This window comes from Thunnus maccoyii, chromosome 22 (genome assembly GCF_910596095.1).
Source record: "Thunnus maccoyii chromosome 22, fThuMac1.1, whole genome shotgun sequence".
Taxonomy (NCBI): Eukaryota; Metazoa; Chordata; class Actinopteri; order Scombriformes; family Scombridae; genus Thunnus; species Thunnus maccoyii.
In genome coordinates, this window is record NC_056554.1 from 24,428,149 (window position 1) to 24,443,087 (window position 14,939).

General features: G+C 39.2%; 1 protein-coding gene across 1 annotated transcript in view; it reads left to right on the plus strand.

Annotated features, from left to right (window-relative positions):
* lratb.1 (lecithin retinol acyltransferase b, tandem duplicate 1) overlaps positions 1-13,029 on the plus strand; it is a 35,581-nt gene extending 22,552 nt beyond the window's left edge. Inside the window, exons 19-20 of the mRNA XM_042401697.1 lie at positions 5,091-5,181; positions 7,128-13,029. Coding sequence (XP_042257631.1) covers positions 5,091-5,181; positions 7,128-7,202 — 166 coding nt within the window. The 3' untranslated portion in view covers positions 7,203-13,029. The remainder of the gene's footprint in view (positions 1-5,090; positions 5,182-7,127) is intronic.
* The last annotated feature ends 1,910 nt before the right edge of the window (positions 13,030-14,939 follow it).

Sequence of the window (14,939 nt, forward strand, 5' to 3'; positions counted from 1 at the left end):
CACACACAGCTCCTCAGAGGGTTTTTTTTTCAGCAGGAACACAACAGAGGCAGCATGGCACGCAGCGGCGGCGATTAGCGGCTGCGGTTAGTTTTAATCACTGTCAGACGTCGGCCTTCACCAGCAAGACACAGCAGAGCGGGAACACGCTGAAAACAAGACGCACAATCTGCCGCCGAGGAGATATTAGTCACGATCGAGCCGGAGAGATCCAACATGAAGCTCCTCCGTGTTTGTTTACTTCTTCTTCTTCTTCTTCTTCTTCTTCTTCTCAGTATTTATCTGTTCAGCATGTTATCAGTGCAGCTCCTCTGCAGACTGTGAGGTCAGTTTTGACTGAACCTTTTAATTTCATGGTCACATTATGTTTAAATCCATCATATTTTTCATATCTGACATATTTAATCAAAGTCCTTTTAACCTTTCAAGCTCATCAAGTTGCAACTCATCGTTTTTACACCTTTTCATTAATATATTAACGCTGAGTTCATCTTTAGAGACTTTTAAAAGGTTTTCTCTCTCTGGTAATTCTCTTTTAAGGCATTAGTGTTCCATAATTTTCTAGTTTTCCCACTGTCTTGCTCAGGTTAAGAACATTTTTCATGATAATTTGCTAATCCTTGTTAGGTTATTTAAACATAAACATAAAAAAAATGTTAAGAATTCAAAATACTGGACTGATTTGACCTCAGTCTTTTCATTTAGAAAGAGGTAAATCTGATGAGTCAAAGTTTTCCACTTCAGACGCTACAAACTGAACTGATGTGACAATGAATCACATCAGGCCAGACTCAAGTCTTTAGAGATCAAGTCCAAGTGAAGGCTCAAGTCTTTAAATGGGAAGATGAAGCAAATTTTTTCAGGGCAAGTCCATGTAAAGTCTTAAAATGGAAAGTCCAAGTGAAGTTTTTGAGGATGAGTCCAAGTTGATCGAGCCTCAAGTGTTTTAAATAGGAAGTCCAAGTTTTTAGGGCAAGTTCAAATCAAGTCTCAAGTCGATCCAAAAAAACCCCAAAAAACAAGAATTCTTGTCCTTATTTTTGGTATTTTACAGACTTAACAATACATTGACAAACATAGATTAATCAATAATGAAGATATTATATCTGTGCTCTGTCCTATGGTTGTATACATTATAGAGTTGTTTCCTTATTGCATAAAGTTTCACAGCTGTTTGTTATATTTCTATCCTCGGTTTGTACATACATACGTGCTAACTAGAGGAACAACTGAAATCCCATTTAAAACATCTTAACCATGTTACTGGCTCCATGTTTCAAACCTCACAAATACTGCACTGACAGAGATTTAACAGAGTGCTGAAGACACTGAAGGGCGGCTGTGGTTCAGACCGTTATACTGTAGCCATGAAGAAAACCACAACTGACTGAGAGAAAGCAGGAACACGACTTCCACAGAAACCGAGACAAACCACCATAATAAACATTACTGACTATCATAACCCTCCTCCGAGGTAAAAAACCCTGTAATGACACAGCAGGGCAGACATAATAGAAGCCGGGGGTTTGTAGTTTTGACAGCTGGAGGGACTCGATGTTCAGTTTGTCTCCAAACAAATTTTTTAAAAAACTCCTCACAGACAATGAGAAGCTTTCTGCAAGGTAACAACATCTATTTTGAGAAGGTAAATGGTTAATTACTCAAAGAATTAATGGGCGCTGGACTAAATATAAAATGATGAGCTGTTCATATTTTTCTGTCCAGTACAGTTGTAAATACCAGTTTATGTCTTAGAATTTGGACAGAAAACCTCAGAAACATTTTTTCAGCTTTTCAGAAAGACTGATGACAGAAACTCTGTACGAGAAAACACTTCGTCAGCGTTATTTGGCTCGTTGTCTTCATGTAAAGTGTCCTCTGGTTGCATAAAAGACATTTCAAATAAGCGCAGTAAGAATATTTCAGTTTCCTCCCATCAACATTCAACTGACATTAAAAATAGTGCAGAGACCAGAAACCTTATTTCTTTTCATTTTTATACATATTTTTGAAAACTCTTGAAACAAGTTAACTAATCAGAATATTTTCAGTGAACTGGCAGATTTTAACACTTATATTAAGGGAATGTGAGTTTTATGACTTAACTTTAGACTAAGTCAACATAATGAGATTGTTTGAGGCTACCTGATGAATTTCCCATGAATGCAGCCATTTTTAATCTATGGTTCATGCTAACGTTGTACATGCCAGCGCCATTATAAAGATTCTAGGAAACGAGGACTCGCGGAAAATGACGTATATTGAGACCAAAAGGCCAAGTTACCCTCGATGTAGATACTCATGCAGTTATATTCCAAACTGCTACTATCTACGTTTCAATCTGATTCAAAGGCCACGTTTGAAATGACCCTTTCTGCGCGGCCAAAATGTACAACTCATACACTCACATTGTGCGTTTGGAACGACCGGTCACGACGTAAACACTGAACCTCCGATCAGCCTGTTAACACTTCCAATAAACTCTTATTCAGACGTGACGGCCTTGATAAATTTTGACTAAAAAGGCAAAGACAGCGTTACTTTGCATAATTCTACTTTTGAATGCAAAGCAAGAAGAAACAAGACTAAAAATCTTGTTAGCATTTTCTTTGAGCTAAATGCTAACATGCTAAATCTTCATGGATTAAAAATTCATAATATGAAGAGTAATGATTAACCTTATTTACAGTTCATGTGTCTTGTTTTATAGACGTCATTTTATAATGGGGGAAATGCTGCCATACCGTGAGCGGCCACTAGGAAAACTTGGCAGTAAGGCTGAGTGGCGGCGTCGTATCAAGCTCTCTCAATACGTCCATGCGTGGTGCTAGAAGAAAAGTCAGAGGATCACCAAAGTCAATAGGACACATCGTCTGGAAACCATTAACATATGTAGAAAATTTCATAGTGATCCAGTCAATAGTTGTTGAAATATTTCAATCCGAACCAACATGGTGGACTGACTGACTGGCATTGCATCGCTGCTAGCATGGCTAATAAAAAATGTGCAGTTCTGGGTTTTACAGTCTGACTTGGTCTGATATGGCAGCAAACTAAAGATTCAGTTCAATTCAAAAGACTTTACTCATGCTTTAAGGGGCAATTTGGGGCAAGTTTGCAAAAAGCAAAAAGATGGATATTGTGACTACGATTAGATTACATTTCAGCATGTCAGAGATTAACATGTCAGCGTTTTATCACAGAAGTAAAACAAGACGTATGAGTAGGGATGCATGGTATTATCGGCACGTCATCGGTATCGGCTGATAAAAGCTCTAAAATGAAATATCAGCATCAGCGAATTCTGCCGATTATGAGAGGCTGATATGTCACCTTCTCCTCCGCCGCCTGACTGTGCTTCCCTCCACAGACCCTGACCCTGACGGTCCCAGTTCTTCCTCCGCAGGCTCCACTTCACTCAGCCGCCCGTCAGACCCGCTGCTTCTTCCCACTTTAACCTGAATAACAAACCGGGGCTCGGTGGTCGGGTTGATCCACATGGAGAACCGGGGCTAACGTTAGCTGGGAGGCTAGCAGAGGCTAGCTGGCTGTGCTTCCCTCCGGTCATGCTGCGGCTATCGCTCCACTAGCCTCTAAGCTAACGTTAGCCCCGGCTCTCCATGTGGATCCAAACGGTCTGACGGGCAGCTTGAGAAAAGTGGAGCCTGCGGAGGAAGCACCGGGACCGTCAGGGAGAAACAGTCCGTCGACGAGCTGCTAAGTTCGGCTGCACAGATAGGTAACACCTCGGCTGACAGGATGTACCACTCTGTTTAGAAAAAAAAAATCTTTTTGGTTTATAACGGCGGTTGGCAACCAGCGTATTAGGTGCATTACCGCCACCTTCTTTTAATGCTGAGCTCCTGAACTCCAGTCTTCCTAAATTCTTCATATATTGTCTTTCTTGATCATATTTAGTACAGTTTATGTTTGCATACATAATAGTCTCCTCAGCCATCTGGAAAAAAATATGTGCATATATCGGTATCAGCATTGGCCACAGTGAGTTGGAAATCGGCAAAAAATCCAATATCGTGCATCCATTAGTATGAATATAAAAAAACTTGCTTCTCTCGTTCCTGGAAACGTTTCCTGTCGTCGTCTTTCGTCACCGTGTTCAGCAGTGAATCTTCTCCCTTTCAGTCCCAATAGTTTCAACCAGCTGAAGGCAAATCCAGTAACTGCACCCTACTCCCGCGCTAACGATGGTTTAATATCCTGTAATTACCACCTGTGGCCACAATGGCCGCTGTTGAGCAACAGTTACATTATCTCACTTCAAGAAGCACAATCTACCAGACATGACGACCAGCTGAGGAGGTTTAGGTGTTAAACTGCAGGTATGATGGAGGAGTTTTTGGGTAATGCTACCACACACGTGAAGTCGCTGCCTCCTGTACATCCAGGCGGACATGTCTGAGCCATGACTCAGCGCGCGGCGTGTTAGCGATTAGCGTAATGAAGAAGTGGAGGCTGTAAAGCTCGCTGACCTGCGTCTCCTCTCACACCCCGAAACGCCTCCCTGCTGCCACAGACGCTTCATTAGTGCACCGCCAGCTCTCATTAAACCTGCAGGAGGCCCGGAGACACACACACACACACACACACACACATTTAACTGCTTACAGACAGAAACACACACACACACAGGTTTTGCATATGATCACATTTGAACCTCCCCCTCTCTTTTCTGTGCAACTGCAAACACATACTTGCAAAAACACACACGCACACACACACACACATGCTGACAGAGCGTGGTTAACCATGACACACACACACACTGACACACACTGACACACACTTCTGGAAAAAAATGACACACAAACACACATTTTACGTGTAAGTGTGCACAATAAAGCTCCGCACCAGCACATGGTGCCAGGCTATGCTGGCAGGCCTGTGTGTGTGTGTGTGTGTGTGTGTGTGTGTGTGTGTGTGTGTGTGTGTGTGTGTGTGTGTGTGTGTGTGTGAGAGAGAGACATTTGTTCATCTGTGTGGTTTCACAAGTATGGAGGTTTTGTGTTGCTATGGGTTACAAGTGTGTTTTTTTGTTTTGTTTTATTTTGGGGTTTTTTTGTGGTTCGTAGGTACACTCTGCCGGGGATCCACAGCCTCAACTTTGTCCTGCAGAGTTCACTCGGTGGGGGAGGGGTGGCGTCTCTACGCAGCGACCCCCAGGTAACTAACACACACACACACACACACACACACATACACATATACAAACACACACAACTCTGACCTTTCGCTCTTTCTTAACTTTGGAGCTTCTTCCTCTTTCTGTTTTCTGTCTTTCGTCACCTCTTCTCTGCTATCTGTCCGTCTTTGTCCAGTAACATTCAAACAGCTAAAACTGCATCCAGCAGCTCAGATTTGTGAAGTTTAGACGGTTTATTTTGCCTCTTTTATGCCCCGTTCATTAGCTGGCGGATCAATAACTCTTCTCTCAGTCACCACGCTGAAGAAGAATCTAATGAGTTGGAAGTACAGTAAAACTACAAATAACATACGATGAATGTTTATAATTTTGTGCATAAAAATTGTAAATTACCACAAGCAAACACTGTACTTAAATGTTCATCAACATTAGTCCTGCTCCGGTAAAAAAATAATATATATTCACGGGTCAGAATGAACAAAATTCAGACGAACAGCGGATGAAATTAACAGGAGAACCAAAAAATAAAATAAATAAAATGAAATAGAAGTTAAAGTAAAGCAGCTGAATCTTATCACCCCTCAACTCACATCCGGTCAAGTAACAGGAAGTCACAGATGAAACGCTAGCAGCTAGCGGATCAAAATGGATGATGACCTAAAATAGCAGATGGTGAATATAATAATTGTGGACAATATACAACGTTGAAGGCGGAGAAATCTGGTGTGTTCAGAGACTCTGAGAATAATACTGTCAGTATTTTTGATAACCGCCAAAACTGTGCTGTTGTGTTTTTGTATATTTTAATTTAAATAACATGATAAGACATCCGTTTAAATTGCACAAGTTAAGATAAAACTCTCTAAAGTGAGTGACTATGTTGTGTTTACTTCAAGCGCAACATCCAAGGCTGAAAAATGAAGTCAATGTGGAAGTGCCAAAAACTGCAGTTCCTTGAACGACCACTTGAGGCTCCAAAAGCGAGTCAATCCCATAGACCCCCATGTTAAAATGCCCAACTTTACAGCAGAAAGAAACATGTTTACAGCCTGGTACAAACAACGGTTTTGGTCTCTGTAGCTAATTTCCTCTTTCATGACAACTGAATGAAGGACATGGCTGCTTTGAGTGACAGGTCCGCCAGCCGCTAGGTGGCTTGTTTCAGCCATTCGGCCCCGCCTCTTTGCCTTTTTTTGATTGGCTGGGAGTTAGGCAGAGTCACGTACAGCCAAGATGGCGACAACCAGAGCGGCTCACTTTGAGCTTCAAAACCGCTCTTCAGAAACCAACGGCTGACGTCACAGTAACTACGACCATATTTTTATACAGTCTATGACTTACTCACAGATCAAGTTGTGAGTTGTGATCAAAAGATTTATGAATTTATCCGCTGTAATGTGGACGTCCACTACCCAACGCCTGTAACCATGGCAACTGTATAGAGATGACAGCAACTGCAACCTCAAAACACTTGGAAAAAATAAAAATTAAAAACTGATCAAAACAAAATTAAAAGTTTTTGTTGACCAAAAAAATCTGATTACTAGAATCTGACTAATGTACATTCTCGTTAAAAGACTAAATCGGAACGTTACGATGAGTGTGAATGTTTTCACGTTAACAGCTCAGTGAGAACTTTTTTTTCCTCTTCATACCCTTGTGCCTTTCACCCTCCTCCTCCTCCTCCTCCTCCTCCTCCTCTTTTCTTCTCCCTCCGTTGTTCAGACGCTCCTGTAAAGTTTTTTTACCGCCTCGCTGGAATCCACAGCACATCAAAGAAACACACACACACACACATTTAGTGCTCTCACAGTGCGCTAATACACACACACACACACCTCACACTCAGAGACCCATAAAGCTCCAAACACATTGAACGTGTAACTTCAAACACACATGTTCATCTTGTAAGAATGCACGTTTAACTGTGATGACGTAAAGTTGTTGTACTTTTTGTTGTTTTCAGGGTAAAGCCTACGGTCAGATGTTGCTGGACTTGAAGCTGAAAGGACTACCTGACCTCAAATCACTAGTGGATTAAGAGAGAGAGAGAGAGGAAGAGAGGGGAAATGGAGACATAAAAACACTTCACAAAGAGAAAAGAAAGTGAAAGTGAAGAAAACGCCCACGAGAGACTTTAAAAAAAACATTTTACCTCAAAAGAAACACAGAAGAAGCATTCATGAATCATTCAGGAGTGAAACTCACATCCACGATGAAAGTTTTTTGGGGAAACTCAAAGACTACAAGATTACATCATATAAGTAAACTTTATTTTCCGTGCAGTAAGTCAAGTTTATTTTATTTACAAAACCCAAAATCACAGATATGCAACCTGTAATCATCATCAAGCAGAATCTCAGGATTTTATCCACAATGCAAACATTTAGTAGCTTCAATCGCTGCTTTAAACAACAAAAACTGTTTCTGTCAAAGTCAGTTTGTTTGCCGTGTTGCTGTGGAGTCGTAGATGTTCAAATTTCCAGTTTTTTCTGGGTTTTTTTCATTCATGTTGACTTAAAATTCGAGGATTACCATTCATCTTTGTGCTTGCATCAACACTGGTGATGAAAACCATGTTTTATGACTGAGAGCTCCAGAACAGCTAGTAAACGGATTGTTTTGTTAACTACTTTTTCTCAAGTCAAGAATGAACTTTGAAGCCAACGTGGGTGGAAATTCGAACATTTACGACTCCGTGACAACTCCATCTGCTGATGAAGATCATAAGATAAGATCGAAAGCTCTAGAACAGCTACTAAACTGACCTTGAGGTGAGATTTTAACCGCTGTGTCTAAAGTCAAGAACGAACTTTGAGTCTCTTTTGTAAGCCGACGAGCTCAGAAAAAAATAGAAATTTGAACATCAACGATTCCATGACAACCGGGCAGACCGTGTCTGCTGATGAAGATCATGTGATATGATTGAAAGGTCTTGAACAGCTACTAAACTGACCTTGAGGTGAGATTTTAAAGAATGAACTTTGACTCTCTTTTGTAAGCAGACGTGGATAAGAAGTGCTTAAAGAAACACAGGGCTCAGAAAAAAATAGAAATTTGAACACCTACGATTCCATGACTGATGAAGATCATGTGATATGATTGAAAGCTCCAAAAGTAGCTACTAAATGGACACTGAGGTGAGATTACAAGAAACTGCCAGTTATATGTTTGCAGGCAAAACCGCTTAAGTTGAGTCTGAGACAAAGTCAAAGTCTGAGTCAAAGTAGCATCCAGACCGAGTCCTAAAGGGCGACGTAGGGAACATTTTGGGGGGTAAACGTGAACTTTAACCTCTCAGTCTGGACCGGCTCTCTGCACCAGCTTCAGGGGAGCTGCTCTTTCGCCATCCCCGACCTCTGACCTCCCCCCCTGAGAAGGAGGTTCGGGTTTCCCTCGGAGGGGTAAACACTGCTGCAACAAGATGTCCTGTTCGGATATCAGAGGAGACACATGCGCGCTGGCTTCAGGTCGAGCGGGCGCGACGCCTGGTTCCTCCAGCGCGTTCACCTCGAAGCGACCCGGCTCCGGTGTTCATCGCCCCGCAGGAATGTGCATCTCCTTCCACCAAACCGGCTCTCTGGCTTCCAGGCTGTTTATCCATAATTGCAAACAGACCGAAGCAGATCCTTGCTGCAGCTTCTGTCGTGGCTGAAAACTCAGCTCGCCCACCTCCTCTGAATCATATCCTTTTCCCCCAAATCTTCAGTGAAGAAGAAAAAAAAAAAAATCTCATCTGCTTCTTTTTCCTCTTTGAATTCAACTTTTTCCTGGCACCTGGGAGTCTTTTTACTTGAACTTTCTTGGGTTCTAGCGAAGTTGTTAAGCCACCCTTGACCTCCTTGGCTGTTTGGAAAACTTGAATTCAGAGTTTGTGACAAAGCGTTTTAAATGTGAAACAAAAAAAAAAAAAAGGAATTCCTTTAAATGAATGAGCACAAACATGAAGACGAACCACATGAGACAGCCTGCGTAAAACAATAAATAAACATTGGGTTTCTAAACAGACATACAAAGACTTTTGCGAAAGCACAGTAAAACCATAATAGATGACAATAAGATACACAAATCCTTCCAGATGTAAATTGAAAGCAGGGTTGCATGAGTATAAATCAGGCCAATAAAAGGGGAATGGCATTGGGGGAAAACCTAAAAATCTATCAGCTTGTCTGTGGCATTGAAAAGATGACATGGAAGTGGTCAGATCTGCAGAGTTAGGTGTTAAAATCAAAGCTGTAAATTTTTGATTGTTTCCTGTTTTCATAATACACCAAATTAAAGAAAGATGTCAGCTGCGATGTCACCACTTAGCATGGAAATGTGGAAATCTGTCCAGCTTGTTGCTGCTTTCCAAAAACTCAGACACTGTTATTCACAGGAAGTACGTGCGTTAATTATTTGGAGAAACACTTGGAACAATGTTTTTTTCAACAAAATATCGATGCAACCCAAAAATAACAGTTTGATATCTTCCCAAAGCACTTCATGAAGCCCTCACAATGAATATTCCCAATATATATTTTTGAAGAACATGTAAAAAATCAGAACCCCTCCCTCTCGTTTCTCTCACTTTCTGCCGACTTTTCTCTCTCTGCACATACATCTAAATAATTATTAAAAAAAAGATTGTCAACAACATTGATTTATTCAAAATATACCTGAAGTTAAAAGCAGTACCTCAGTTTTACCCCGTATAAGGCTAATATATCTTGTTAGTTATACCATTACGTTTACATTCAACATAAACCCAATACTTAATTCATGAGGAGATTCCCAACATCACCAATAAAGATTCAGTGGTTTCCAGATTTCCTCATAAACGCACTGTAGACATCAATATTTGGCTTATAAGTAGCTTTTTTTTGCAGTATACACATCTATATAATCTATACTCTTTTTGCTGTCAAAATAAGATTAAATAGGTATATGTGAATTAAAAATACTTCTAAAGGAATATTTACAGTGAGATTTTTTGAGATCATATTAATAACCTCCTTCCGAAACTCTGCTGTTTGAACACACAAACAACAAAGAAGAGTACCTTGAAATTCTTTACATTTAAAACAAATATAAGAAATATTGTCATTGTGTTTATGTAGTTAAACAGGAGAAACATAAATCTGCATCATCCAGTTGAACTGAAGCTACAGTAGCTTAGTATTAATTTGAGCCTCGACACATGCTTCCCTCCAATGGAAATGTCCTTTAGATCCAATTTCCAAACTTCCTGTTTAGACTCTCAAGAGGTTATAGATAGTTATAGATAGTTGATGTTAATCAAGATAAGATAAGATGTAGCTTTATTGATCCCCTGTAGGGGAAATTCAGTTTGACACAGGGATAAAAAGTAAGTAATAAATAAAGATAAAAATAGGAGTAATAGATACAATAAAATAGATTGTGTGTATATACACACATGGTGCTGTTCCTAAAAATATACATACTGTACATACACTCATAGCAGTATCTGTTTGTATATACATGTGCAATATCTTGGTGACAGTTTAGCTGTTACTGGTGTCTGGGTACTGGGTGCTGTGGTGTTGTGGAGTCTGATGGCTGGTGTTACAAAGGAGCCCCATCAGCACTTAGACGTACATGGCTGGATGAGTCTGAGGCTAAACGTGCTCCTGAGCCGCCTCAGCTCGGCGTAGACAGGATGAGACGGGTTGTCCATGATAGTTTTTAGCTTCTCTCTCCTCCTCCACTTCTCTGTCACTGCCTCCACACTGTCCAGTTCCATCCCCACCAGTTTGCCCAGTTTGTTGGCACCACAAGTCCCTGTGCCACCACCCCAGCGCACCACAGCAAAGACGATAACACTGGTCACTACAGACTGGTAGAACATCAGCCTAGTGCACACATTGAAGGACCTTGAGCCTCCTCAGAAAGAACAATCTGCTCTGTCCGTTCCTGTATCTAATTTCCTGTTATCTAATCTAATCTAAAATTAATTAATGAATTGATTAGTGAATATTGATGAAAATGGATTTTTTTTTTTTGCTTTAGTGATATTGGACGCTCATGCATGCATTTTAAATATCAGACTTTCCATCAGTCAATATTTGGGTCTAAACACAACAAGCTTTCAGAATCAGCATTAATGAGCCTCATCCATCCGTTTAATGTCCGTCCCAACCTCCTGACCTCATCTGCAACATTTTCATCATCCTAATCAAATGTTTTTTGTTTGTTTTTTCTTCAAAGTAGTATAAGCAGTTAATGTTAAACAAACATTAAGATGGAAATTATGCTGGGTAACAAGAAACGACAAGAAAGTTTAACGACAAAGCAGACGTCCAAGAGTTCAGCCTGGTGGAACAACAGAGATTTTGTTCATTTTTAGTAGATTTTAAAACAAACAACAGAAACATTAAGTCAAAGGAAAGGCAGTTCAAGTTCTTCAGCCAACTCGGATCAAACTCTGCGATTTCCATCCAGGGAAAAGCTTGGATTAATTTGGAAACCATTAATTGAGCCTTGTAGAACACCAGATTTTTTTCCTTCATTTTAATTAATTCATGACAAAAAAAACAGAAACATTAAGGCTCCATATTTTTTAAGTTGAAGGAAAAGCACTAAGGACCATGGACCTAAATGAGGCTCATCTTTGGGGAAAAAAGCAAAGGTACAAGAATTGAGCCTTGTGGAACACCAGAGATGTTTTCTTAATTTTTAGCAGATGTAAATCAAAAAACAAAACATTAATGGTCCGTATTTTTTGTTAAAGGAAAAGTAGTTGAAATTCAAGAAAAGCTTGTACTCCTAATGTTATTTAACACTAAAGACCATGAATGTCTAAGTTCATGGTAATCCATCCAGTAGTTGTTGAGATGTTGCACTCAGGACTCAAATGTTGCTTGTCGAGCAAAAAACACAAAAGTCCAACTATTGAGCCTTGTGGAACACCGCAGATGTTTTCTTCATTTTAGTAATGTAAAACAAAAAAAAATGAAACATTAATGGTCCATATTTTTTGTTAAAGGAAAAACAGTTGAAATTCTTCTAAAATAGTTTGTATTCCTTTTGTTATTTTAACGCTAAAGAACATGAATGTCTGTGCCAAAGTTCATGGTAATCCATCCACTAGTTTAGATATTTCACTCAGGACTCAAATGTTGCTTGTCGGGCCAAAAAGCAAAGGTCCAAGTATTGAACCTTGTTGAACACCAGAGAACATTTCTCATTTCAACAGGCTTCAATCAACTACTAGAAACAATAACAAGCTTCAGATTCATTAAGTTGGAAGAAAACCAGTTAAAGTTGTTGAACGGACACTGGTCAAACTCTGTGATTTGATGTTTTTGTGGGTCTTCTACTGGAGCGTCTGAGAGTAGAAGTGCCTTGCTCAGAGGTTTTTAAACTCAACTTAACCACTGAAAACATTATTTAAAATGTCAGAAACCTTAATTAACTGTTTCATTGTCTGTTGAGGACATGACAGATTTTCAGGACTCTGGAGAAGCCATTTTAATTCTCTGTACTCTACATAAAGCCTTATTGTGAAATGATGTGTGCTTTTTGTATCATTGCATTGATTTTACTAAAGGGAGCACCACTTTATTTTAATGGTTTTCTTACACATTCTTTCTCTTCGTCCATTTCCGAAACTTGAAACTCATCACTATTTTTAAATCAGATGATTGAATTAATAAAGAATCTGAAAGATGTTATAATTAAACGTCCTAAGCTGACACAGAATGTGAAGTAAAACCAACTAGGATGTTGTAAAGAAACTCACTTCTGCCTTCTTTTCTATTTTTTCATGATGGAAGTTTGATTCCTGTATTTCTATACTCATAAAGATGTTTTTGGGTTGATGATTCACATGTTCACATCACATGAAATGCATTAAAATAGTAAAACGATTTCTGTATGAAAGTGATTTTGTAGATACTAACTGAAGAGATTAAAAGATATTTTATTACCAAAGCTTTTGTTGGTGATTTTATTGTGTGCATGTGTTTGTATGTGTCATTTCCTCCTCTGCCTTGTTAACCAGCACGCCTTTGTCACAGGAAGCAGATCAGCGAGAGGTGTTGACAGCAAAGCATCAACAAGACAGAAACATCTGTTTCGCTGATCTCAGTAACAACAGTTTGTTTTAAATGTGGATTCAAGGAGAGTTTTCTATGCAGATAACACTTTTTCTAGAATATCTATGACTCTTTACAACCATAATATTTTACTTTTTCTAGTTTAAGTGAAAGCGTTAGTGTTTTCATGTTGTTCCAGGGCAAACTTTAGGTTCAAATAACTAAAATATTGGCTGAATTTCAAGTCAAGTGGCTTTTTTTTCAAAGCACATTTAAAAATAACACAAATAAATCAAAGTGCTGAACAATTTCCAAGGCGAGGTTAAAAATCTGTGGTGCAAAAATCAGAAATATGTTGGAACTGACTGTCCGCCAGTCTATGCCTTCCTTTGATACACCTTTTTGAACATCTAATGTGAAGTTGATAATGATAACAGTGGAAGATAAATCAGTGGGTCCTCTATTTTTAACAGATATAGACAAAAGCAGGCTTAATATTTTTATTCATTGACCTTTGACTTTAGTCCCTGAAATGACACTTGTGTCTGTTGGATTCTATCAGCTTTAGCTAGCTAATTAAGCTAACGTTAGCACCATGAATTGGTTAAAAACGTTTTTTTAGTGTCTCGAGATGACTCATTTTAAAATGAGATTCTTGTAAAAGGATCTTAAATATGCACATGATGTCTTAGTCCTTGTATTATAATTGTGTGGTTGCTACAAGTGTAGGTGTACAAGAAACATTTTTGTACAGTTGGCTCCTTGGATGAAGCCGATTCGACTGATATAGGCCCATTTGTGCCTGTAATAACACGTTTTGCTTCTTTTGGCACATATTTCATCCAATCTTCACCAAATTTGGTACACACCATATTTAGATGACCCTGAACAAGACTTATGAGTTTGAAGACGTGGCCTGATGCACTTAATGGGCTATAATTCTTCAATGCTAAGTTATATTGCAGCTAGCTTTGGGAATGTAAGACACTGCACAGTGTCTAATATTTGAAACAATTCTAGCCACAGGGGGCGCTACAGTAACAATATAACGTGATATTTGTATAATTCTGTCGTCTTTAATAAAATTAATCTTGGTACACAAGTTCACCATTAGCATATTAGCATGTGCAAGACGTACTGAAGCACGGCACCAATAGCTCCACCTAGTGGCCATTAATAAAACACCACCATATCTCCTGAATGCATTATTCAATTTCTACCCATTTTTGGTTGATATCTTCAGATGTAAACACTTCTTGCTGGGACTCACACACACAAATATTCTAGTTCCACAATCTGTACATTTTTTTTTTACCTTTTCATCTGCTGCATTGTTTGTGCTACAAAAAACATTCAAATGTCAAACTGTGCAGCTCATTCAGCAGATGTGTGCTAATACTTTTCTGTTTTCTAGCGTATTCCAGCGATTTCGTATTAATTTTTAAACATCCAGATTTATAATGGCAGTCTATTGGAGGAACGATCCAACTCGGTCGGGACTTTTGTCACTTTGAAACTCAACTGCTCGGACATCCTTTATCCTACAGACCCCATTCAAACTTTAAAACATTCACAAACCTTTGAAATTTCAAAGTTGTATTCTGTGTTGTGATATCTTTTGTACATTTGGAGCAATTTAAGTCCTGAGTGAAGGCTTTTGACAATTCATAGACTAAACAGTCCATTAAGTGAAAACAATAGCAGATTAATCAGTAATGAAACTAATTGTTAGTTGCAGCTCT